General features: G+C 39.6%; 2 protein-coding genes across 2 annotated transcripts; both read right to left on the reverse strand.

Moving 5' to 3' along the window:
• Positions 1-4,095, reverse strand: LOC144254544 (serine protease FAM111A-like). Its single transcript, XM_077797849.1, has 2 exons — positions 4,015-4,095; positions 1-1,860 (listed from the first exon to the last, which is right to left on the reverse strand). Exons 1-2 carry the CDS (start codon positions 4,093-4,095, stop codon positions 100-102), a joined length of 1,842 nt encoding a protein of 613 aa, XP_077653975.1. The 3' UTR covers positions 1-99.
• A 4,227-nt stretch (positions 4,096-8,322) lies between these two features.
• On the reverse strand, positions 8,323-25,308 carry LOC144254184 (serine protease FAM111A-like). The gene is made up of 3 exons (XM_077797204.1): positions 25,228-25,308; positions 21,321-23,087; positions 8,323-8,394 (listed from the first exon to the last, which is right to left on the reverse strand). The coding sequence occupies exons 1-3, from the start codon at positions 25,306-25,308 to the stop codon at positions 8,323-8,325; spliced, it is 1,920 nt and encodes a 639-aa protein (XP_077653330.1).
• Between the last annotated feature and the right edge of the window lie 741 nt (positions 25,309-26,049).

Consider the following 26,049-nt stretch of genomic DNA (forward strand, 5'->3'; position numbering starts at 1 on the left):
TATTGATTATTTATATGTTTTATGAAATTGACCATGGAATATGGAATAAAATAGGCAATCCCCTTAAAGTTGGTAAGTGGACTAAATTCTCACCAGTCCTCAATACTCTTGACTTGGCATTTCTACATCCTGTTGGTTTACAAATACATCATTATACCATCTTTCATGGTTTTGCTTAATATGTGAGAGGATACTGTTCATAGCCGGACCAAACTCAATGATATGAGCCTTCTCACTCCATAGCGGACACGTGGTGCCAGCAGCATGCATGGCCACCAAAGAACCTTTTGAATCAAACACCGGAGAGCCAGAAGACCCTAAAAAAAAGGTGGTGTCATAGGTAATCACATCAGGATTTTGAAGCATTTCCTGGAAGCTTCTTTGAGTGTACATGTGGATAAACTCAGATTTATCATAACCTGCTGCTGTTCTCATCTGAATCTTTTCCTTACATTTCTCTTCTCGTTTACCCTGAGGAATCACAACACAAGCGTCAGTATGCTTCTTTTCTCCATCTGGATGGCCAATAATATATATCAAACCACTAGACGGTATAGGACCAATCCCATTATACAGTCCCGCAGGTACTTCTTGTCCATTTTCTTTCAGTTTCAGGACGGCGTAGTCAAGAGTTGTGTCAGATATTTCAAACCAAGGTTCAACGAGAAAGCAGTTGTCTTTTGTGACTGGGGTATCTTCATAATCGAATTTCACCATTACACATTGACTGATTATATCTGCCCACTGGCTTGGCTCTATTCCTTCTCCCACGATATCGTTTATTACATGCCGACAAGTGAAAATGAACAATCCCTTAAAAGCAAAGCAGGTGGCACAGCCTTCGATTCCATTATTGTTCCAGAATATGTATCCCACTGAGTCACTGAGTTGTGCAAGATGTTTGATCACTTTCACTGGAGTTGAATTTTTTGTGAGTTTCCAAAAATTTGTTTTATGCAATTCAAACAGAGAAGTATTCTTCTGTCTTTTTTTCATTTTTTCCTTCAAGTTTTCCCTGATTTTTTCACTTTCTCTTTTCAAACAGGGATACTCTTCCACAATGTACTCTTTCAACACACGGGTGTTTCTTTCTTCTAACTCATTGTTTTGAGCAGCTGCTGCCTTAGGGTTCATTACTTGATCAGCCTCAACTTGAAAGAGCTTACCTTCTAACCCATCTATCAGCTGTGAGTTTTCTAGAATGGAATCCAGATTACCAATGAGCTTCCAATTGTCAGTCTCCAAAAAGGGAAGAAACCTTCCATCCTTGCACATGGTGTCCTTGATGGTTTCTCCTTTGAAACCATAGACACAGAGTTTGTTTCCTTCTTTGTGAAGTTCCCCACGCTTCACAATTCGTTTTCTGGTCTTCCCAATTGCATGAATGTAAAATTTGACCACGTCAGTAGATTCCTGGTTGAGCCGGCCAAATACTTGGCCATCTTCTTTCTGCTTGCTTTTACTTTTGGAAAATGTAATTACCACGTGGCTGTTTTCAGGAAAACAACTGAGCGGCATTCCCAGGTTTAAGAAGCCTTTAATTCCTTCTATGCCACGCACCAGCATTTCCTTACCTGGCCGAGTCTCCATAGCTTTTCTGACAGCATCAATGGTCTTGAGCCCCACCAGCAAGTTGTCCTCCTCACTGCATGTGAGCATGTATTTCATGTTCTTGTTTTTTCTAAGGTTTACATTCAAGGTAATAGTAATGATTTTGTTTGGAGAAGTGGTCTGGACTTTCGGAGGTTTCCTGGGTGAGTGGGAACTTTGATCCTGGGTGTCAGTTATATCTCTTGGCCTTTTTCTAGATTGCATCTTCATTTGAATAATACCTGAATTGTTCTGCTCTTCTTTTGAGACCTAAAAATATATGTTAGACGAAAAACCTTGAGACTCTGAATAGAACCCTAGTTTGTTGTTGTTGTTGCTTGTTTCCTTTTTAAATATGCAATTCACAGAATTTCTATGGGAAACTCATACTCAAAAAAACAGTGAATATAATTAGATCTCAGTTTAACTTCAGCTCTAGAATATAAGCTGAGCAGACTGTCACATCAGTCAGATAAGCTCCTAATAAGATACACTGGTGCATTTTTCTGAGACACATGCTTAAAAAGCTACCAGCTTTCTTAAAGTGTCACTTCATGTCTTGTTTACTATTCTCAGCTGTAAAATTTTTACTTTTCTCAAACACAGTGATAAACTGCACTGAAAATTTTGTTCTTAAAATACCAAGTTCATGGGCTGGAGTTGTAGCTCATTGGTAGAGCACTTGCTTCACATGAGTGAGGCATGGGGTTCGATTCTCAGCATCCACATAAAAATAAGTAAATAAAATAAAGGTCCATCAACAACAAAAAATTAAAACCAAAATTTTTAAAAAATACCAAGTTCAGCAAAAATAAGTCACCATGATTTATTATTAGGCATTACATTTTGAACAAAATCCTCATTAGCTAACTGATTATCTGATCATAAAAATAGTTATTTCTAATAATGAATACCTTCATTCACCCAGAACCTATCATGCAAAAAACTTTACTTATTTCCTCTATGACATCAATTAATCTCTAAATTCTATGAATTGAGAAGAAACAAACATGGCCTCTCTTTGTCTTTTTGATGGAGAAACTTAGGTATAGAAAGTTTTTCTTGTTAGTGCCTTTCCTAGCATCATGTAATAACCACTAAATGAAGTGAGTGCCAGAATACCAACACTTAAGTCTAATATTCCTTTCCATGACACCAAACATTTTTCTTGGTAAAATTTGCATTCATGACACTCATTTTTTTTTGGGGGGGGCAGGATACCAGGAATTGAAATCAGGGGCACTTGCCCCATAAGCCATATCCCCAGGCCTATTTTGTATTCTATTTAGAGACAGGGTCTCGCTGAGTTGATTAGTGCCTCACTTTTGCTGAGGCTGGCTTTGAATTCATGATCCTCCTGTCTCAGCCTCCCAAAGCACTGGGATTACAAGAATGCATAATACTGATTTTTGTAGGGTATCATCTTAAGAACCAGGAGTTGGGGAAGGGGAAGGAATTAAAGAGGATTAGTCAAACAGTACAAAAAAATTAATGAAAAATTAAGAGCAACTGCTTATGAATAGGACTTCAGGAAAATGTACCTATTTCTAAAATGTACATTTTCCTAAAGTCCTACTCATTATGGTGAGGGTATGAACAGGCATGGAGTCATATGCTAGCAAGGCTACATTCTGGTAATGGGAATAACAAAGCCAGGATTGTCGTAAAGACTAGGCCTAACATCATTGTGTAGCACAGCCTAGCAACATGACTGGCATGTAATAGGGTAGATTTGTTAAATACTAGTAGTCTGGGTCAAAGAGATAAAAAGAACACAAGTTAATGTAAATTTACTTGTGCTATGTGTGCAAATCTATAAAAGGCATCTCTAAAGCCTAATGCTGTCAGAAACATCTTGCTCATGTACCCCACGGGAGCATTGCAACAGAATTCCAACTTGTCAAAGTATTCTTGGGCACATATAGGAACTTTTGAAGGAAACATATTAGAGGTAAACTCTTTTACCTGACTAACATGGTTATGGTAAGAATAAACAAGCAAAAAATTTGTTTCATAAACTGTAAAGCACTGTACAGATGTAGGTTATTATGATTCAGTATATCAGCCACACTTGGCATGGTATTTCTGTGCTATAAAACAGATTACTTTTGGTTTTGTTTTATCCAAAGTTTAATATAGTTATTTGGTTTTTATGGTTGTCCAGGAATTACTACCAGTTTTTTTTAAGGGCTAGTGTGATATGACCAAAATTATTATATATATATATATATATATATATATATATATATATATGTATATATATATATATAAAACAAAGTGGATGAGAAAGGTCTTACCTTATATAAATATTTCCAATATATAATGATATGATTTCTTGGCAGGAAGATTTATGCAATACAGACTCAAGGATGGCTAAATCTAACATTAGCATATTCATTACATAAATAGTGTTTACAAACATACCTGAGCAAAATAGTTCTCTATTTTCATGTTTTTTTTCACATCCAATAAGTTCTTCTGTGACCTGCGATTCTTACAGCTCATGATGACTTGAAGATGAACTAGTTCAGCTGAAACACTAATTTAAAAAAGGTTCAAGTTACAACAGTATCTTCATAGCTGTCATTAATTATGTAGAGGAAGAGATGAACTTCCTTCTTCAGCTCTGTTCTTGCCCTCCCCAGAGATATTAACTTAGCAAATAATTTATCCACCAAGTATTATCACCCCAACAATAAAAGCTTCCTTTTATAGAGCATTATGTGTCAGTCACTACACTTGACACTTTATGAAAATTATCTCTAACTTCGAATCCCAACTACAGTGGGAAAGAGGTTATATCTAGATTTTTTTTTTAATTGGGGGAAAGGATAGCTTAAAGAAGAGAGATCTGTCCATGTGCAAATATTAAAACCCATAGAAAAATCTGTAGTTGGAGAATTCAAAAGTGTGTTCTTCTACTTACCTTGAGTTAAAATTTGATCTCTATTTAAGATGGAGATGCCAGAGATGGTAAAATTTAAGGAAAAGGGTAGGAAAGGAACTGGTTAATACCCTGAAGATAAAAGAAATTTGGAATGGGATTTCATAAAGTAATCTGAAAAGTTTACATAAGCTTCCACTCTACTTTTCTCCCTTCTGTTTTCATAAGACCCTCCCCCCAACTGCCTTTTTAATTCCTTATTTTCTCTCTAGCTTTTGCATATGAGAGGAAACATTCAACCCTTGACTTCCTGAGTCTGGCTTATTTCACTTAACATGATGTTCCCCAGTTACATCCATGTACCAACACATGACATAATCACATCCTTCTTTATGGATGGGTGAAACTCCATTGTGTTTATATACCACATTTTCCTTATCCATCTGCTGATGGACACCTAGACCATCTCTATTACTTGGCTATTTGTAAAAAAAATATATTCTATTTCTAAAATGAAGGACATTTTCTTTTATAATCACAACACTAATTTGATAAACCCCAAATCCAGATGAGGTATGAAAGTTGCCTTTAATTATGGCTTTTAAGTCTCTTTCCTTCTAGAAAAAGCATTGATCTGTCAAAGTGGACAGAAAAGCTGTGGAATGTTCACTTCTTGGATTGCTTCTTTCCCTTGTCATTTTACATATGCACTCTCCTCTGCACTCTTTGGCAAGTGGAAGTCATCTAAAGACTGTGCTTATTCTTGTAACCACTTCACTATGGTGCAGGAACTTCTCAATTGCTGGTAATGAGTTTCTAAGGAAATCCAGTTAGCCTATGTGAACCTTAGTTTCCTGTTTGTAAAAAGAGACAATTATTTTAAACAAGATATGAATATGAAAATGTACTATATCAATGACAGTATTTATAAGAACATCTAGGCTCAACTGTAAGATTGCCACTTCCCAGTTTCATGACCTGTGAAATAACAATTAACTACTTCCTGTCTCATTTTCCTTATCTAAAATGAGGACAGTATTAGAATTAACTTCTGGTGTTGTGAAGATTAAAAAGTGTCCTTTAGAACAGTGAATGCCGTTTAATAGGCTGCCCAGTAAATATTACTGCCAGTACTAGCATCAGTGTCAAAACACTTAACCAAATGTATACTTTTTAAACATCAAAGAAGGGTTGGAGGTGGTAAAAATAGAGGAACTGAGCTTCTAAAAAATTGAGGAACTGAGCCGAGCTGTAAGATCTTTGAAGGCAGAAAATTTGGGTGGGGTGTCACTGTTGATGATGACTCATCTAATGATGTCTGAGAAAGAAACTGCTTCAGAAATAATTTTCACACCCACTACAAAAGGAAAACAAATCAAGTAGAAAGAAATATGTATTTTAGGATTACTGGCTTGTATATGAGCAGCTGCAGTGGAAAAGGCCAAGATGTTAAGAATACACCCCAATACCGCCCGGGCCCCACACATAGGTTTCAGTATCTAGACTGCACAGTGTTATATCAAAATGTGAAGGACTTTACCGCTCTGCTATTCCAACCTTGTGTTATAGTGGGATATGTCCAGGTTCTACTCACCTAAAGGACTTGCTTTACTTCCTACACTAAAGGGATAAAAGTAATACAGCCTGTCCTGGATCCCATCTCCACCTGACAGCTCTCCTGGAATTTCTCATTCTCATATTCTCTTTTCTTCTCCCCTCTCCTTTCCCTTCTCCCCGTTCCCCTTTCCTTTGCCTTCCTCTGATACTTCTACCATCTTCTTATTTCCCCGTCCTTCTCCCCACCTTGACCTTCCCCCCCGCCCCCCCTCTGGGCCCCCGCTTCCCTCTCTTACAGTCTCCCAACCGGCTCGCCCACCAGGATGGCTCACCAATTCCGTGGGCTCCCTGGCTGCTGCGCACCTGGCACACGCAAAGGTCTGGCATTCAAATCCTGTGCCAATTTACCTCAGCAGCCCGGGTTCCACAGAGAGGCAGCTAGTCTGGCCAATGAGAGTGCGCCCACTGAAACTGGGATTGGACAAGACAGGATGGAGGTGGGACTAAGGGCTTGAAAGGACCGCCCACCCTTCTGTGAGTGGCTGTTGCCCCTGCCATTTAGTTACTTTCTTTGCCTTCTCTGCCTGTCAGGCCTCTTCCCTCCTAAACTACCCCATCTCCCACCTCCATCCCCCTCAGTTCCTTGCTTTTTTGGACCTCTGGGAAGAGGGGGAGACTGGCTGTTCCTGGCCTCAGGTGGCTCTCCAGAGAAGCATCTGATTTTGTATTTATTTCAGACAGCGCCATCAGTCTAAAACCAAAACCTTCTGAATGTCTTGGTCGTCAGGGCGAGCCCCAGGAAACACATTTATCAGAGCCCATGCCTGTTCTCTTAATAATAATAATAATAATAATAATAATAATAATAATAATAATTATAATTATTATTATTTACAATAACAGAGACAAAGTGCATTGTTGCTAAAAATAAGGTAGATTTTCGCCAACCATAAGAGTTTTCTTTTTTTTAATCCGAGAAGATAATTCAAAAGGATTACTTAAAAGGTTTCCTTACTCCTAGGAACAAAATAGATTTGCACTTGGGAAACACAACAAAAAGGAACTGGATTTCAACTTAATGAAACAGCTACTTTACCCAGCTTTGGGGGCGGGGGGCAGAGGGCTCTTGGAAGGGGGTTTGAAGGGACCTCAGCAGGGAACACTGATTCTGGGTTGAGGGGTGTAGGTTAAGGTGGAAGAGGCTGATTCGGTCTTGCAGGGGTCTTCAAGAATGGCAAATGCCTGCTTTCAGAAATGTCATCAAAGCAACCTGCTGATAAGACAAAGCCAAGCTTATTGTTTATGAGGTACTGGAGACTAATAGCTTGACAGCATTCTGGTAGTTTCCTGGGGAGGGTAAAGCAAAGCTGGGCTAATATTGAGATTATGAAGTCTGGTTTAAACCTGGTCTTTAGTGTGTGTGTTTGGGGGGTGGGGGATTAGATAGGATTGGGTAACAGTTTAGGGTTGGTGGATATACCGAAGTTAGGATTTTGAGGAGAAGGTTCAAGAATTCTTGAGTTGCAACCTGTTCTTTGATGCCTTCTAATGAAGACTGGTTGGGTCTCTGAGGACGTTACTGGAATAAACAATAAAAACACTTGCAACTTTCTAATTTCCTGGCAGAACATGCCTGGAACAGTAAATTTACGTTGATGAAAGCAAGACAAGCACATCATGTTAAGCACTGCAAAAGAAATGCATCGTTTTACCTATCTCTGTTCTTTTTACGTTTCCAGGAACTGCACGCGGTACCCTCTCTAGAAAAGATAGCAAGCATCCAGGAATAGAGGATTTTTCCTCCTGCTCTCTACCAGCCCGAGATTTTTCTGCCAATGAATTCTCCCAGCTAGCCCAGAACCAAAGGGGTAACTTACCTAAGAGGAAGAGTCCCTTCAAAGTCCAGCGACGAACTCTGATGAACTCGCCAGCACCACTGCAAGGGACCTTTCCCGCCAGCACTGGAATCGCCCTTTCCCGGTAGAAATGACGTGAATGGCCAATGAACAGAGAGATCCTGAGCTCCTCTTCTCTTTCAGACAGCAACTCGCCTCCTCGGAAGCCAATTGGCCCCTCTCTGGCCACGAAGTGGAGCTGTTCCAGGGCTTCCGCATAGTTGGCGGGTGAGAGTGGATGGCAAGGTCTGGCGGGGGAGCGCTCCCCCTTTCTCTCCTTAAGCGCTACTTTTTCTGGCCAGAATGACCACGCCCCATAACTTTATTACCTACTGCACCTGTTTCTTTTCTCCCGGGACCCCAATGGGGTTAGAGGGAAGTTGGGTTGGGCGGGGCTTAGAAGGCATGGTTTGTCAGGCACAGCCAGCAGAGCAGACTGGGACTGTCCTGGACCAGCAATTGCAGCAACTGGAGGAAAGCAGCTGTGTTAGTAGGCTGCAGGAAAGTGGCTCCAAAGTGTCCTCAGCCATGGCTAGGCAGGAGGATTGGGTAATAGCAGAATCATCTGCTCCAACACTCTGGAGGCACTTGGTTGGGTGGGTAGGTGGGAAGCAGGAAATGTGAGCTATTTGGGCCCTGCCCAGGAGTCAACATCCCCAGTTTAATCCTGAACAAGAAGATGGGGTATGGACCCCCGAAATATGCATCAAAACTGATGACCAAAGAAGATTGGGTAAAACTTTCATGGCAGCCTGTATGCAGGACCTGCATTCAAAGGTGCAAGTAAGTATTCGATGATGTTTTGGAGAAGAGAATAAAGGTCACAATAGTGACAACTCTTTATGCAATTGACAGAAAGATATATGATGCATATAAAGTAACAGTTTTAAAAGGTGTGTTTAGTTAACTGCAATACTGTGAGAGTTTTAGAAAACTAACCCAAAAGTATACACAAACACCCAGGGTAGATAAAATGACTGTTTTGTCTTCTGTGGGTCTGGAGTTTAAGAAAGATTACTCTATCAAAGAAAAAAAAAATCCCCCAATTATATAAAAGTTTCTTCACTCACTGTCATTCTTTGACTCTTCAGCCATTTTCACACTCCTGTGAGTAAGGCAAGCCATGATTACCAAATAATAAGGATTTGGTTTGTGGTTTTGTTTTTTTTCCTGTCACGGGTTCTGGGTTCTGGGACAGTGACAACTTCAATGCCCATTAAGAGATGGTAAAGAATACTGAAGTTGTATTTGTCCATCAATCTGAAGACACTTTTCAAGAGCTATCCTGGTAGTCCCAAACACTAAAGAACTTCCTACCATTTGAGCTAAATTGCTAGTATTTCGTGCGCTTTTGAGATATTGGCCAGAAGTTAAGAGACTCAGAACACTCTGAAATGAAGTGAAGTTGTCTTTTTTGAAACAAACACTATTGTCGAAGCCTGTGATTGTAGACATTAGAGTAAGACTTATGAGGGTAGAATAACAAGTGGTTAAAGCACTAAGAATGTGTTCCTGCCACTGGAAGTGTTTTCTCTGGTGGCTTTTCAATTTATTTCTCTCTTTCTGCCATTTTTACATTTCTCTGCATAAGCAAAGGAGTGATTTAATAGACAATAAGCTTAACACCACTTTCTAGAACATGGATGTTAAGAATTCAACATGTTCATAAAATTCTCAATCCACAAAATTAAAATTCACTGGAAATCTTATTCAAATCATTTTGATACATAAAAATGTTAGTTCATGAAAAGATAATAGGAGGTTTACAGAAAACATAAAATGTGTTCTAAAATCTGTGTAACTAAACTTATGTAGCAAAATATCTATCACATTGTTTCCAAAATCTTTATATAATTTTGTATATTTTGGAACAATTTATTTTTAAACATTTCTGGCTTTGTAAATTATGGGTTGGTTTATGGGGGACAGGTTATAAAATGAACAGATAATTCTGAAACCTTATATATTTACAATAAACTATATCATGGCTTTAGGTAATAGGGGAATGGCTTTCTTTTAGGGAGGAAATCTTACTTTAGCATGGGTTCTTTGTGATCCTTATATCTTAATTCCACAAGAGGGATGTAACCAGTCACTCTTCTGACACCAGGAAGAGGTGGTATTCATTTCAATTAGAGTTCAAAGGCATTGGGAGATATGAGTTCCAGGAGCTAGAGCTCAGCAGCTGGAGCTCTGTCCAGTATAAGGGGCTTGGCTTCGACCTCTGAGGGGCAGTACTCTTCCCACTGGTATTCTGGAGGCTCTGAGCAGCAGGGTGACAGCAAGCTGGGACCTTCCTTTGTAGGAAAGGCCATGTCAGCAGCGCTCTGGGTAGTTGTGGCCACAAGTCACAGCAGCAGAGGTATCAGGGGACACGTGGGATGGAGTGGCTTCTGCAGTTCCTGGTACTGCAGTTTGCAAAACCTCACAGCACAATTTGCTCCCAGTCAAGAAAAATTCTGTCTGGCACCTGAGAGAATTGTCCCAGGAAGGGGTGGTGGCCCTTTGAGTATTTGTCCTTTGTGTATTTAACTGGCCTTGGTCTTATTTGATCCTCACACTCACTTTGTGACTTTGACCCCTTTCACACATTATATAACAGATTAATTTGCTGGAGGACATGGAAATAGCTGAAAAGGGAAAGGGATTGTTGGAGAGGATTTTAACCTTGGAGTGTTAACATTCTCTTAGGATCCTGCAGGGAGACTTTTGGCAAGTCTCAATTCCTTCATTTGCAAATCAAAGAGATTGACCCAGATCTAAGTTTCCCCCCATTTTAGGGCTCTTAAGATGTACATGGGGTAGTCATTTAACAAAAAAAACTGCTTTTTCTTGGAGCCAACCTATTCTGTCATATGGTTCTACAGGTCCAGGGCAAGGTCCAGGAAACTGCAACTTTCAAAAATGACCCAAACGCTGGGCACCGTGATGGCACACCTGTTATCCCAGAAACTGGGGAAGCTGAGGCCAGAGGATCACAGGTTTGAGGCCAGCCTTAACAACTTAGCGAGACACTATCTCCTAGTAATAATAATAATAAAAAAATAATAATTAAAGAAAAGGCTAGTGGTATAGCTCAGTGGCAAAGTGTCTCAGAGTTCAATTCCCCCACTCCATACCCACCCCCCCAATGACGCTGGTGAGAAACTCTATTTAGACCACCAGTAAAGCCAACTGTTAACTTTAACAAACACAAAGTCCTTTTTATGCACTGTGGCAAGCATTTTACAAATATTAAATCATTTAATTATCATACCTCTGCAGTAGGGCAATTCTTAACCTCATATTGCAGCAAAGGAGTTTGGCACCTGTGCTTCACTTTACTAAACCTAGGCTTTACTTTGTCTCCATTGTTAGCTCAGCCTCATGAACTTTCTGGGCACCTACCCGCCCGCTGTCCTCAGGGTTCCTTGACTGGCAGCTCCCAGTCATGAGGTCAGCACCCCTGCAGGCCTATCTGGACACCAGAGTGCAGGCCTATCTGGACCCAAGAACCGAGCCTGGGGAGAGCATCTCTTCACCCAGAGAGGTGTCCTCAGATCTGGTCTGCTCTAATGGCACAATATAGATCCTTCTGTCATCTCACCAGTGAGGTGGGTTAATTAGCATTGCCAGGGAGGCATAGGTGCAAGTGTGCTTCTTCTTTAATGAGGGCAATTGAGTTCAAGAATCTGTGCTCTTGCCACAGCAGCAACGTGAAGCAGAATGAATGCCCTTGATATTTGTATTTCCACACTGGCATGGTATCTTACCATCTTCCTCTTTCTTTGAGCAAATGGTATTTTTAAATAAGAACCTCTAGGAAGCCACTTTAAAGGCATTCCTAAATATATATGTCCATCTGTTGCATTGTCTTCATAAACAATACTGTCCTTATTAAAATGATTCTCGATACCTTCACTGAAATTGTCAATCATCTCAGAGCCGAATGGACACTTACACTGGGTTTATAGGTTGTAAACCCACCATGGCCCAATTTCCTGAGCTTTTACTCAAAATGAAGGTGAAGTAATATTCTTCATTGGTGTTCAGATTTGGATTCTGGGCTCTCTCATGCTTGTTGACCTTGCTTCTAAGCTTGGAGGTGGTGCTACATGCTCTTATGTCCCTAGACATTGACCCACAGGTGTGCCTGGACATTTCTGCTTCGTGACAGTATCCTTATAAAGAAAACAAAAGATTACTTAGTAAGAATCACTTTCAGTAACATGTTCCATGCTTTCTAATGATAAAAATAATAGATTTTCTTGAGTACAAATAGGATAATATAATGGCTACTGAGCAATGGAGAAAAAAAAAACACCACTTTTCTAGCACCAGAGATAATAATTCTATGTTTTATTTGCTTCTATTGTCTTCTATACAGATCCAGTCTTATGTTACTTAAATACTGTGATGCATATAAGTTTCTTTTCCACTAAGCCATATATCATGTTTTCACATGTCATTTGCCAGACTTTGGAAATACATATACTATTTCACTGTAATAAATAATTTTAATCCATTCTTCTATTTCTGAATATTTAGATTGTTTATAGTTATTTAAATGTTTTTTTTAGTTGCCAATAGACCTTTATTTTATTTATTTATATGTGGTGCTGAGAATTGGACCCAGTGCCTCCCACATGCTAGGCAAGCCCTTTACCACTGAGCCACAACCCCAGCCCTGTTTCCAGTTTTTGTTGGTCTGGTTTTGTGGTACTGGGGACTGAATCAGGGTCTCACACATGAACAAGCCACTTGTACATCCCCAGCCCTGGTTGTTTTTAAAACTACTCCAAACATGCTTTTTCTACTCATCTTAATAGTTCCCTAGAGCATATTTCAAGCAGTTGAAATACTACTGCTAAGATAAAGATACATCTCACAATGTATGACTTTCCAGGAAAATTGTACCAACTCACCCTGGGGAGTTGCTGGATCTGCAGCTCCCAGTCAGCTGCACAATCATGAATGTAAAGAGAAAATACTGCACTGTATAGAGATTTGAAGTCGAGAAATTACACAGGACATTCAAAACTTATTTATAATATAGACAGTGTTAGATGATTTTGCCCAACCATAGGCTAAAGTAAGTGTTTTGAGCACATTTAAGGCAGGCCAGCTAAGCCTGGATGTTTGGTAATTTAGGTATATGTAATGCAGTTTTGACTGACAGTATTTCAAGTGTACTGTGGGAAGTGTAGTTGGAGAAGCCAACAGCAAGTCTCAGCAGGCATGACACCCAGCTTCTCAGGATGTCACCCCTCTGTAAGTTGAGGGCTGTCTGTAGGTTTAGCACTGTAATGTCTGCCTCCATCTTTACATGGTGGTTTCTCTCCTCTGCACTTCTCCTCCTCTTACAAGAACACTGTTGAATTTAGAGCCACCTGGTTAATCCAAGATATTCTCATCTAAAGATCCTTAATTTAAAATATCTGCAAACCCTTTTTATCCAAATAAGGTCACATACATGCATACCCAGGATGAGGACTTGAACGTGTTTTGGGGAGGCCCCGAATCAATGCAATAACATCCCTTCAGCCTTCTCTCATTGCCAAGAAGAGCTTTGGAGTAGAATGCAATAGTGGACTAGGGATACTGCTCTAATAACTGGGAATTAGAGCAGAGTGGGGGATAGTAAGTGTTGGCTGACACTGAATTTTCCAACTAAACTTGTTTTTAGAGATAGGAAAAAGAAAATCAGATAAAGGTATTAATTATATTAGAAAGGTTGCAACGTTTCTTAAGAGGGCCAGGGATGGATGTACTTTGGATGCAGTAATGGACACAGCCGTATCTTGGTTTGATGAAACAGCTCAATTAGCAGAAAGAGCAGTGAACTATACTTCATGATTAAGTCCTGATCTTTTCCTAGGTACCAGCAATTTGGGCAACAACTCAGTTATCCTTCCTTCTCACACAAAAAGCACACATAGTAACATCTGCTCTGCCTATCTAGCAGGTGTTGAGATAAGATATCAGGAATTGTTCAACAAACAGTAAAGCCACATAAATTTAAGTCCCTATGATGATCAGACACTTGTAACTACATTTGAAATGATATACACTCCATTCTCATAATTTGTATTGGTTATGTTGTATGAAGTTGCTGTCAATACTAAATTAGAAGAGAATATTTGGGCCACAGTTCTTTGGGGTAACACAGGGTTAAATTTGTTAATCTCTGGTCACATCATTTGTATCAATCAGACAATATGTAACAATTTTACATGTGTTCCTGTGAAAAGACAACTTATTTAATTTGTGGTATGATTCATTAACATTGAACTCACTGCCAACTGAGCTGTAACTCATGTCTGAACCCACCTTATCCACACATATATTTTCTCTATAAGGCATATCAAAACTTTCTTTTGCTTAAAACTCTAGGCAGAATTTTAACATTATGCTGGGGGCCATTTAAATAGCACCAAACAATCAAAAACTGCATAGAATGTAGGGTAAAATATACACTGGCAAGGACAGCTGTGTATACTATGAGAGCTTAAAGAAGTCTGAACTTCTTTTAGCTCTCATATGGTCTTGTCTCACCTCAGCTGGGAATGTGAGCCACAGGCAACTTGAAGTTTCCACCACTGTGTGCATTTTTGCAAGCGAGGGAAAGCACCCAGGTGTTTGAATTTGAGGGGTTACAGATTAATTTTAGGGTGTGGGCAAATTTGCAAACATGGAATAATCTGAAAATAATGAGGATATTCAGGCTGAGAGGTGGTATTCATTTTTTCCCTGTTTCATCCTTCATAAATTATTCAAATGATCACACTGAAACTGAATTTTGGTCCAGGAATAAACCTTTAGGAAATGATACAGAGAGTAGGGAAAAGGTGCAATCATACAGTAACCCTAGGAGATGTCTGAAGAAGACAGGGAATTTGTGGGAAAGGACTATGCTGGCTTTTCTCTACTGCCATGGGTAAAGACACACCCAGCACATAAATCAGTATTGGTGGACTGAAGGCATCAACACAGAGGCGGGTGGGTCCTGTCCCTGCTCTCCGCCTGCCCGGAGCATCTTGTCCACTCCCTCTCCTTTCTCCAGTTCCTATGGCCACCTGTCTCTGGCTGACACCCAGTGCAGTCTTTCTCCCTGACCCACTCTGATGACCCTGTGGTTCCTTCCTCATCATTTCCTTCCCTTCTCTCCAAGGAAGCTGGGTGTCATGGCTGCTGAGACTTGCTCTTGGCTTCTCCAACTACCACGCCCCACTTCACCCTATATCCCCCTGAGTAGAACAGTCCCCTTCCCTGCTTGGTCTTCATGACACTTCAAGTCCAGGGACTCCCAGGGGCCCACACCATGCGGCGAGACCTGGTCTCCTTCCCGGCTCATGGTTCTCCTGTCTGTCCTTGCAGCAAGCACTCCAGTCCCAAGTCCTGAGACAGGAGGCCTGAGGTTCAGTGGAGCAAAACCAGGGCCTTCGGAGACCTAGGCACTGGAAAACAAGTGGCCCAAAGGCCTGGGTGAGTTTGCCTCCAGCAAAGAAGGGAGGGAGAGAGAGGTGGGTCAAATGAGGCACTCTCCTTCAAATGGGCTCCCTCCCCATTGGGAGAAAGGATGAGCTTCTTTCTCCTCACCCTTTGGCCTGCCACCCCAGCTTCTTCTCAGGGGTTTCCAGATACTTGCATCTCTGACACTTTGTCCCCAGGGAAGCCAGAAGAAAGAATTCAGCTTAGAGCTTCTGGCAACCTAGGACAGATTTTCAGGTTCTAGATGACACCAAGTGAGCTCTGTGGTTCCAGGCTTTGAAAACCAGACCCCTGTGGTCCCCAAACCTGCTCCCTGGCTGGGGATGATCTTACATCTGTAGCATTGAGAAGACTACAATACTCACCTCCTCAGATTATGTCAGAGGTCAATCATGATATTTTACGTAAACTTTTAGCAAAGCCCTAAAAATTAAGACTTATGTGAAAGTTGTCTACCACGGTAATGTTTTTGATGGAAGAGACGGAAAGAAGTGAAGAATTGGAAAGATGGCTCGCATTTGAGGAAAACCACAGATTCCACAAGACTTGTAGACCATGTATACTTGGAAGATGAGGGAAAGTATTTTAAAAGTGCCTCCAGGGACTGTAGTTTGAATTTTTTTTCTTTTTTTTTTTTTTTTTTTTGGTCTGGATGATGGGGTTGTGATCAGGAGAGAGGTAGAACTGGGTTGGGGTTGGGGGTGAGTCAGCACAACTTGAGCTTCAAGAAGCTGGGTCTGAGGGTGCTGTGTCTAGTGGTTGGACTTGTAGAAATATGCTCATGCGCGACAGAGGGTTAGAAGTAATAATTGTGGAATAATCCAGAGAGGTAAGATGGATGCTGGAACAACAGCTACAATGGCCAAGTGGAGAGTGAGGATATGAAGGGATTAGAGATGAGAAGATAAACTATGATATACATGTGCATGGGTTGCATTTGGGGGTGTGGGGGTAGTTATCTGTTGCCAGGCACCACCACTACTGCCTTATAAAGCAGAAGGCTAGGTCCTCCAGAATTCTTGTAGGGTTCTGGATGAGCATTTGCAAATGGGAAAAATGTGTAAGGAAAAAAATGCTAGTCGAAATTTCTTGGGAGAAAATGGCAGTCAGAAAGGACCCTGTGGTATCTCCACCAGCTCACCTGGATTGGGTCTGGTGTAGCCTTTATAATTTTACAGCACAAAAAGCAAAACATTAGTATACGCTTTGCAATCTCTCTGTAAATTCCTTCGTGTCATCATGACCGGACCTGGCATCTTCTCAGACATTTCCACTTTGATCTGCAACTTTTCTCCTCCTTCTGGTGCGTTAGGCTGACATATTACTGACATAGCACAGAACGTCTTTTCCTGCCCCTACTACTCACAAAAACCTTCATTCTCTAGTTCCTATTTTTTTGGAGGGGGGATTCTGGGGATTGAACCCAGGGAGGCTTTGCCTTGGAGCTAATCCCCAGCTCTTTTTATCTTGAGACAGGGTCTCACTTAGTTGCTGAGGCTGGCCTTAAACCTCCTAACTCAGTTTCCCAAGTTGCTGGGATTATAAGTGTGCATCACTCTACTCAGCAATACCCCAATTCTTTATTAAATACCTTATTCTTAAACTATTTGTAGCAGCCCCATTTTCCTGACTGAACTTGGGCTGATATTATAACTCTCTGGCCATGTCCTAGATCATCCAAGACATTCCCAACTTCATTAATAAACCTTGTATCCCCTGAAGAATCCCAGGCAGTATTAATATGCCTTTAAAAAAAAGGCAAGAAAAACTGACTACGGTGTATGTATAATATGTCCAAATACATCCTACTGTAATGTATAACTAAAGAGAACAAATAAAATATTAAAAAAAAAAAAAAGAAAAGAAAAACTGACCAATCCAAATGCTGGTGAGGATGGGGAAACAGGATCTCTCATTCATTGTTAGTGGGAATGCAGAATGACAGAGTTCCTTTAGTAGACAGTTTGGCAAATTCTTACAAAGCTAAACATTCTCTTACTATACGACCCATCAATTGCACTCAGTATTTTCCTAATCGAGTTGAAAACTTACATTCATACCAAAAGCTGTACACAAATGTTTGGAGAAGCTTTATTCATAAAATCACCGAAAACTGGAAGCAACTAAGATGCCTTTTAAAAGGTGAACAAATAAACAAATCGTGGCAGATCCATACAGTGGAATATTACTCAGTGACAAAAAGAAGTGGGCTCTCAAGCAATAAAATACACAGAGAGAAACCTTCTAAATGAAACAGCCAAACTGAAAATGCTATATACTGTGAAGCTATAGTTACATGACATTCTGGAAAAAGTAAAACTATAAAGGCAAGAAAAAGATCAGTGATTGCCAGGGGTGCAGGAGGGAGGGAAGGGACAAGCAGGTAAAGCACAGGGAAAGTTTTAGGGAGGTGAAACTACTCTGTATGACATTGCAATGGTGAATACATGACATCATGTACTTGCTAAAACCTATAGAATTTGACAGCACAAAAAAGCAAATCATTAGTATACACAACTTTAAAAATTCATTTAGGAGTTCAAAAGATCAAAGGGAAGAATGTATGTAGGCTGTGACCAGTATAAAGGTATTATAACTGAATTTAAATGAATAAAATAAAGGCCAAAGAGCTGAGGGAAAAGGTCCTGACTTAAGTAACTTTGGGAAGGAATGGAGTATGAAGATTAAAAGCAAAAGAAATTGCACACAAACACTACATTTTTGTTGATATATTTCTCCTCTGGATCATTTTGCTTCTGTGCTTTACCACTGAGCTACATCCCAGCACTTTTTATATTTTATTTTGAGCCAGGGTCTCACTAAGTTGCTGAGGGTCCTGCTAAGTTGCTCAAGCTGGCCTTGAGTTTACACTGCCTCAGTGTCTCAATTCCCTGGGATTACAGGTGTGCACCAGTGTGCCAACTGCATACCAGAATCAAACAGTTAAATAAATTACTGAGGTATGATAAAAATTCTATTTTCTGTGGGGGGAGTAGAGAATTTATAGGTAGACAAAGGGAGGGAGTGAAAACGATCCATGTGGTTATGGATCCATATGGAGTTAAGGGTATTGCGAGTCTATACTGATGATGGAATTCATGAATGGGGAAAAGAGACAAATCTCCATGCGAAATGATCCCAAATAAATTATGTAGATTCTCCAGGAGTCCCCTACCTAAGGAAGGAGAACCTAAGTCTCTCTTTCACAAACATGGGTTGTGCATAGTAACTTCCTTCCAAAGAGTACCACGTAGGGGAATACGTAAATGATAAAACACCATTTTAGCCGGGGGACAAAGGCCAGCACCAATGATGGATCATGTTGACAGTATGATCCCTTGGTAGGGTGAGAATGATACTTCATTCTATAAACTTCCTCCCCAGTCCACAACCCAGTCCCATCAGAAAAGCATCTGTCAAATTCCAATAGATGGGCAGCCTTAAAACCAAGAAGTCTGAGAAACTGTCACAACCAAGAGGAGCCCACAGACATGAAAGTTAAATGTGATGCCTACACTGGGTGGGATCTTGGAACAGAAAAAGGGACATTAGGTTAAAACAAAGGAAATCAGAATAGAGGAATATGACCTTCTAGATGCCCTTGTCCTCTTAGCCCGTTCATATGGGAAGAGTTGCCAAGGTCCAGCCTTGGCCAGGGGGAATGGGGTTCCAGGGGTCCTGAAGGAGGAGTGGTGTCCTCGAAAGAAGAAGAGTCGGGACGACAGGTTGCAAGTTCCGAGCAACCTCCAGAAGACATCTCTGCTGCTCCTGGAGGGACCTTTATTTTTATTCCTTTTTTACAGGTGTTTTTTTCAGGTAGTTAATGGATAGCTTCAAAGCCCGAAACTTTTTTGATTTACATAATTTTCAAGAATTACAGTCTTTTCTAACATACATTGATTACCTAAGATATTGAGTACATTGTTCAAAATATTTTTTCTGTAACCTTAGTCAATCATGATTAAACTTTTACGTTTTCACCTCAATCACTAGGTGCTAAGCGACGCAACTAGACTATGTGACTACTGACCTATTATTCACTTCTGACTTTAAAGCATACCTATAATTATTTCATTAATCTTTAACTTTAAAGCATACTTATGATTATTGGTAAGCTTTCTTACTTCTAAACTAAAATCTCAGTAAAACACACTTAAAGTAGTGAAAGTCTATTAATTAAAAGCCTACTACTCTGAAGTACCTCTAAAATATATCTATGTTAATTTTACATTATTCTATTTTCAATTTCCAAGGTCATTTCTTTTTTTCATATGACCTATTCAACTGCTTTCTTAAAGAACTTCCTTGATCCTGGGTCAAAGCACACCAATTTTTATGTCTTTGTAAGCTTTAACTAAAGGGCAGGCTTTATCCCTCAACCCATTTGACATTTACGTTAATTATGTGTTTTCCATTTTTATCATTAGTTTCTGTGTAAGGCCAAGGAGGGTCTATTGGTTGGGGAAATGTATTTTTATTAGCCTCTTGTCCTCGAGGGGGATACCATAAGCTACATACGGTGGTCCTTGTACTGTTGGCACAGCAATTGTTTTTCTGTAGCTAGGCTATTGTACAGGTTGTGGCTTTAGGATGGGGTTGGGGGGCTAATGTAAATTGTTAACCATGGGATAAATATTTCTTGTTGCTCAGGCTTGAGGAATAACATTGTTTGTATCCTGAGAGAGATTGAAATGCACCTCATGGCATGTCTCAATTGTATCCTTAGTCTCATTCTGGGAATTTTCCTGCAATCTCAGGCAATACATACTTTTATTATTGATTGACATATGCCCTGTTATCCATATCATGAGGATCATAAACAAAACACTTAACATTCCCCATGGTTTCCAGATGGTGATGGTGCGGCCCTGCATCCCCCACACTGTGACCCTGTCAGACAGCAGGTGCAGGAACGCTTTCACCAAAGAGTGGATATTACTTCTGACTTTCCAGGAAAAGTGTATTCTGACATTTAATAATATGAGAATCTCAGAAATTGTAAAAGATTTTTGTTTGTAATCATTTCTAACCAAGCATTTAACTCTTCAGTTAACATTAACTACAGTGCCATATTTTGCTCCTGATTGACCCACACATTTTTCTAAGCAATTCCTTTCCATGTGTAAGATATGGGGGATTATTGGTAAACAAGTTTAAGCTCCTGCTGTGAAGCAAGTGAATTTAGGGGAAGAAATGAAAAAAAAAAAAAAACATCAAGTAACTGGAGATGGTCTTCATAAACTGTTGCTAAATCATATCAAGTCTTCATTTTGCTTGATTCTAAAATAGGGGTAGCTCTCTACCTCATAGGGTTCTTAGCACTTTTTTCTCCATGGGATAGAAAAATGCCAGGTTCATGGGAAGTGATCTAGAATATTGATTATTATTATGTTTTATGAAATTGAACACTGTGGAAGTTAGATAACCATCATCATTGCCTATGGAATAAAATACGCAATTCCTTTAAAGCTGGTAAGTGGACTAAATTCTCACCAGTCCTCAGTCTCTTGACTTGCCATTTCTGCAGTCTCTTGACTTGCCATCTCTGCAGTCTCTTGACTTGCCATCTCTGCAGTCTCTTGACTTGCCATCTCTGCAGTCTCTTGACTTGCCATCTCTGCAGTCTCTTGACTTGCCATCTCTGCAGTCTCTTGACTTGCCATCTCTGCAGTCTCTTGACTTGCCATCTCTGCAGTCTCTTGACTTGCCATCTCTGCAGTCTCTTGACTTGCCATCTCTGCAGTCTCTTGACTTGCCATCTCTACAGTCTCTTGACTTGCCATTTCTGCAGTCTCTTGACTTGCCATTTCTGCAGTCTCTTGACTTGCCATCTCTGCAGTCTCTTGACTTTCCATTTCTGCAGTCTCTTGACTTGCCATTTCTGCAGTCTCTTGACTTTCCATTTCTGCAGTCTCTTGACTTGCCATTTCTGCAGTCTCTTGACTTTCCATTTCTGCAGTCTCTTGATTTAGAAACATATCATCATACAATTTTGTCTGTTTTTGCTTAATATTAGAGAGGATACGGCTCATAGCAGGGCCAAACTCAATGATATGAGCCACCTCATTTGGTAGCGGACATGTGGTGCCAGCAGCATGCATGGCCACCAACAAACCTTCTGAATCAAACACCGGAGAGCCAGAAGACCCAGAAAAAAAGATGGTGTCAAAGGTAATCACATCAGGAATTTGAAGGATTTCCTGGGAACTTCTTTGAGTGTACATGTGGATAAACTCAGATTCACTATAACCTGCTGCTGTTCTCATCTGAATCTTTTCCTTACATTTCTCTTCTTGTTTACCCTGAGGAATCACAACACAAGCATCAGTATGCTTCTTTTCTCCATCTGGATGGCCAATAATATATACCAAACCACTAGATGGTATAGGACCAATCCCATTATACAGTCCCGCAGGTACTTCTTGTCCGTTTTCTTTCAGTTTCAGGACAGCGTAGTCAAGAGTTGTGTCAGATAACTCAAACCAAGGTTCAAAGAGAAAGCAGTTGTCTTTTGTGACTGGGGTATCTTCATAATCAAATTTCACCATTACACATTGACTGATTATATCTGCCCAATGGCTTGGCTCTATTCCTTCTCCCACGATATCGTTTATTACATGCCGACAAGTGAAAATGAACAATCCCTTAAAAACAAAGCAGGTGGCACAGCCTTCATTTCCATTATTGTTCCAGAATATGTGCCCCACTGAGTCACTGAGATGTGAAAGATGTTTGATTACTTTCACTGGAGTTGAGTTTTTTGTGTGTTTCCCAAAATTTGTTTCATGCAATTTAAAAAGAGAAGTATTCTTCTGTCTTTTTTTCATTTTTTCCTTCAAGTTTTCCCTGATTTTTTCACTTTCTCTTTTCAAACAGGGATACTCTTCCACAATGTACTCTTTCAACACACGGGTGTTTCTTTCTTCTAACTCATTGTTTTGAGCAGCTGCTGCCCTAGGGTTCATTACTTTCTTAGCCTCAACTTGAAAGACCTTACCTTCTAACTCATCTATCAGCTGTGAGTTTTCTAGAATGGAGTCCAGGTTACCAATGAGCTTCCAATTGTCAGTCTCCAAAAAGGGAAGAAACCTTCCATCCTTGCACATGGTGTCCTTGATGGTTTCTCCTTTGAAACCATAGACACAGAGTTTGTTTCCTTCTTTGTGAAGTTCCCCACGCTTCACAATTCGTTTTCTGGTCTTCCCAATTGCATGAATGTAAAATTTGACCACGTCAGTAGATTCCTGGTTGAGCCGGCCAAATACTTGGCCATCTTCTTTCTGCTTGCTTTTACTTTTGGAAAATGTAATTACCACGTGGCTGTTTTCAGGAAAACAACTGAGCGGCATTCCAAGGTTTAAGAAGCCTTCAATTCCTTCTGTGCCACGCACCAGCATTTCCTTACCTGGCCGAGTCTCCATAGCTTTTCTGACAGCATCAATGGTCTTGAGCCCCACCAGCAAGCTGCCCCCCTCACTGCATGTGAGCACGTATTTCATGTTCTTGTTTTTTCTAAGGTTTACATTCAAGGTAATAGTAATGATCTTGTTTGGAGAAGTGGTCTGGACTTTTGGAGTTTTCCTGGGTGAGTGGGAACTTTGATCCTGGGTGTTAGTTATATCTCTTGGCCTTTTTCTAGATTGCCTCTTCATTTGAATAATACCGGAATTATTCTGCTGTTCTTTGGGGTCCTAAAAATATATGTTAAAAGAAAAACTTTGAGACTCTGAATAGAACCCTAGTTTGTTGTTGTTGTTGCTTGTTTCCTTTTTAAATATGCAATTCACAGAATTTCTATGGGAAACTCATACTCAAAAAACCAGTGAATATAATTAGATTTGAGTTTAACTTCAGCTCTAGAATATAAGCTGAGCAGACTGTGACATCAGTCAGATAAGCTCCTAATATGATACACTGGTCATTTTTCTGAGACACATGCTTAAAAAGCTACCAGCTTCCTTAAAGTGTCACTTCATGTCTTGTTTACTATTCTCGGCTGTAAAATTTTTACTTTTCTCAAACACAGTGATAAACTGCACTGAAAATTTTGTTCTTAAAATACCAAGTTCATGGGCTGAAGTTGTAGCTCATTGGTAGAGCACTTGCTTCACACGAGTGAGGCACGGGGTTCGATTCTCAGCACTCACATAAAAATAAGTAAATAAAATAAGGTCCATCAACAACTAAAAATTAAAACAAAAAATTTTTAAAAATATCAAGTTCAGGAAGAATACATCACCAAGATTTATTATTAGGCATTACATCTTAAACAAAATCCTCATTAGCTAACTAATTATACGGACATACAAACAGTTATTTCTAATAATGAATACCTTCACTCACCCAGAACCTATCATGCAAAAAACTTAACTTATTTCCTCTATGACATCAATTAATCCCTAAATTCTATGAATTGAGAAGAAACAAATATGGCCTCTCTTTGTCTTTTTGATGGAGAAACTTAGGTATAGAAAGTTTTTCTTGTTAGTGCCTTTCCTAGCATCATGTAATAACCACTAAATGAAGTGAGTGCCAGAGTACCAACACTTAAGTCTAATATTCCTTTCCATGACACCACATTTTTTCTTGGTAAAATTTGCATTCATGATACTCAATTTTTTTTTTTTTTTTTGGCGGGGGCAGGATACCAGGAATTGAAATCAGGGGCACTTGCCTCATAAGCCACATCCCCAGCCCTATTTTATATTCTATTTAGAGACAGGGTCTCGCTGAGTTGATTAGTGCCTCACTTTTGTTGAGGCTGGCTTTGAATTCAATATCCTCCTGTCTTAGACTTCCAAACCACTGGGATTACAAGCATGCTTTTTATAGGGTATCATCTTAAGAACCAGCAGTTGAGGAAGGGGAATGAATTAAAGAGGATTAATCAAACATCACAAAAATCAATGAAAAATTAAGAGCAACTGCTTATGAATAGGACTTCAGGAAAATGTACCTATGTCTAAAAGGTACATTTTCCTGAAGTCCTACTCATTACGGTGAGGGTATGAACAGGCATGGAGTCATATGCTAGCAAGGCTACATTCTGGTAATGGGAATAACAAAGCCAGGATTGTCGTAAAGACTAGGCCTAACATCATTGTGTAGCACAGCCTAGCAACATGACTGGCATGTAATAGGGTAAATTTGTTAAATACTAGTAGTCTGGGTCAAAGAGATAAAAAGAACACAAGTTAATGTAAATTTACTTGTGCTATGTGTGCAAATCTTCAAAAGGCATCTCTAAAGCCTAATGCTGTCAGAAACATCTTGCTCATGTACCCCACGGGAGCATTGTAACAGAATTCCAACTTGTCAAAGTATTCTTGGGCACATATAGGAACTTCTGAAGGAAACACATTAGAGGTAAACTCTTTTACCTGACTAACATGGTTATGGTAAGAATAAACAAGCAAAAAATTTGTTTCATAAACTGTAAAGCACTATACAGATGTAGGTTATTATGATTCAGTATATCAGCCACACTTGGCATGGTATTTCTGTGCTATAAAATAGATTAATTTTGGTTTTGTTTTATCCAAAGTTTAATATACTTATTTGGTTTTTATGGTTGTCCAGGAATTACTACCAGTTTTTTTTAAGGGCTAGTGTGACAAGACCAAAATTTTATGTATATATATATATATATACATAAAATTTTATATATATATATATAAAACAAAGTAGATGAGGAAAGGTCTTACCTTATATAAATATTTCCAATATATAATGATATGATTTCTTGGCAGGAAGATTTATGCAATACAGACTCAAGGATGGCTAAATCTAACATTAGCATATTCATTACATAAATAGTATTTACAAACATACCTGAGAAAAATAATTCTCTATTTTCATGTTTTTTTTCACATCAAACAAGTTCTTCTGTGACTTGCATTTCTTACAGCTCATGATGACTTGAAGATGAAATAGGTAGTTCAGCTGAAACACTAATTTAAAAAAGGTTCAAGTTACAACAGTATCTTCATAGCTGTCATTAATTATGTAGAGGAAGACATGAACTTCCTTCTTCAGCTCTGGCCTTGCCCTCCCCAGAGATATTAACCTAGCAAATAATTTATCCACCAAGTATTATCACGCCAACAATAAAAGCTTTCTTTTATAGAGCATTATGTGTCAGTCACTACACTTGACACTTTATGAAAATTATCTCTAAATGCAAATCCCAACTACAGTGGGAAAGAGGTTATATCTAGATTTTTTTTTAACTTGGGGAAAAGGATAGCTTAAAGAAGAGAGATCTGTCCAAGTGCAAATATTAAAACCCATAGAAAAAACTGTAGTTGGAGAATTCAAAAGTGTGTTCTTCTACTTACCTTGAGTTAAAATTTGGTCTGTATTTAAGATGGAGATGCCAGAGATGGTAAAATTTAAGGAAAAGGGTAGGAAAGGAACTGGTTAATACCCTGAAGATAAAAGAAATTTGGAATGGGATTTCATAAACTAATCTGAAAAGTTCACGTAAGCTTCCACTCTACTTTTCTCCGTTCTGTTTTCATAAGACCCTCCCCCCCCAGTGCCTTTTTAATTCCTTGTTTTTTCTCTGGCTTTTGCATATGAGAGGAAACATTCAACCCTTGACTTCCTGAGTCTGGCTTATTTCACTTAGCAGGATGTTCCCCAGTTACATCC

This window comes from Urocitellus parryii, chromosome 4 (genome assembly GCF_045843805.1).
Source record: "Urocitellus parryii isolate mUroPar1 chromosome 4, mUroPar1.hap1, whole genome shotgun sequence".
Classification (NCBI taxonomy): Eukaryota; Metazoa; Chordata; class Mammalia; order Rodentia; family Sciuridae; genus Urocitellus; species Urocitellus parryii.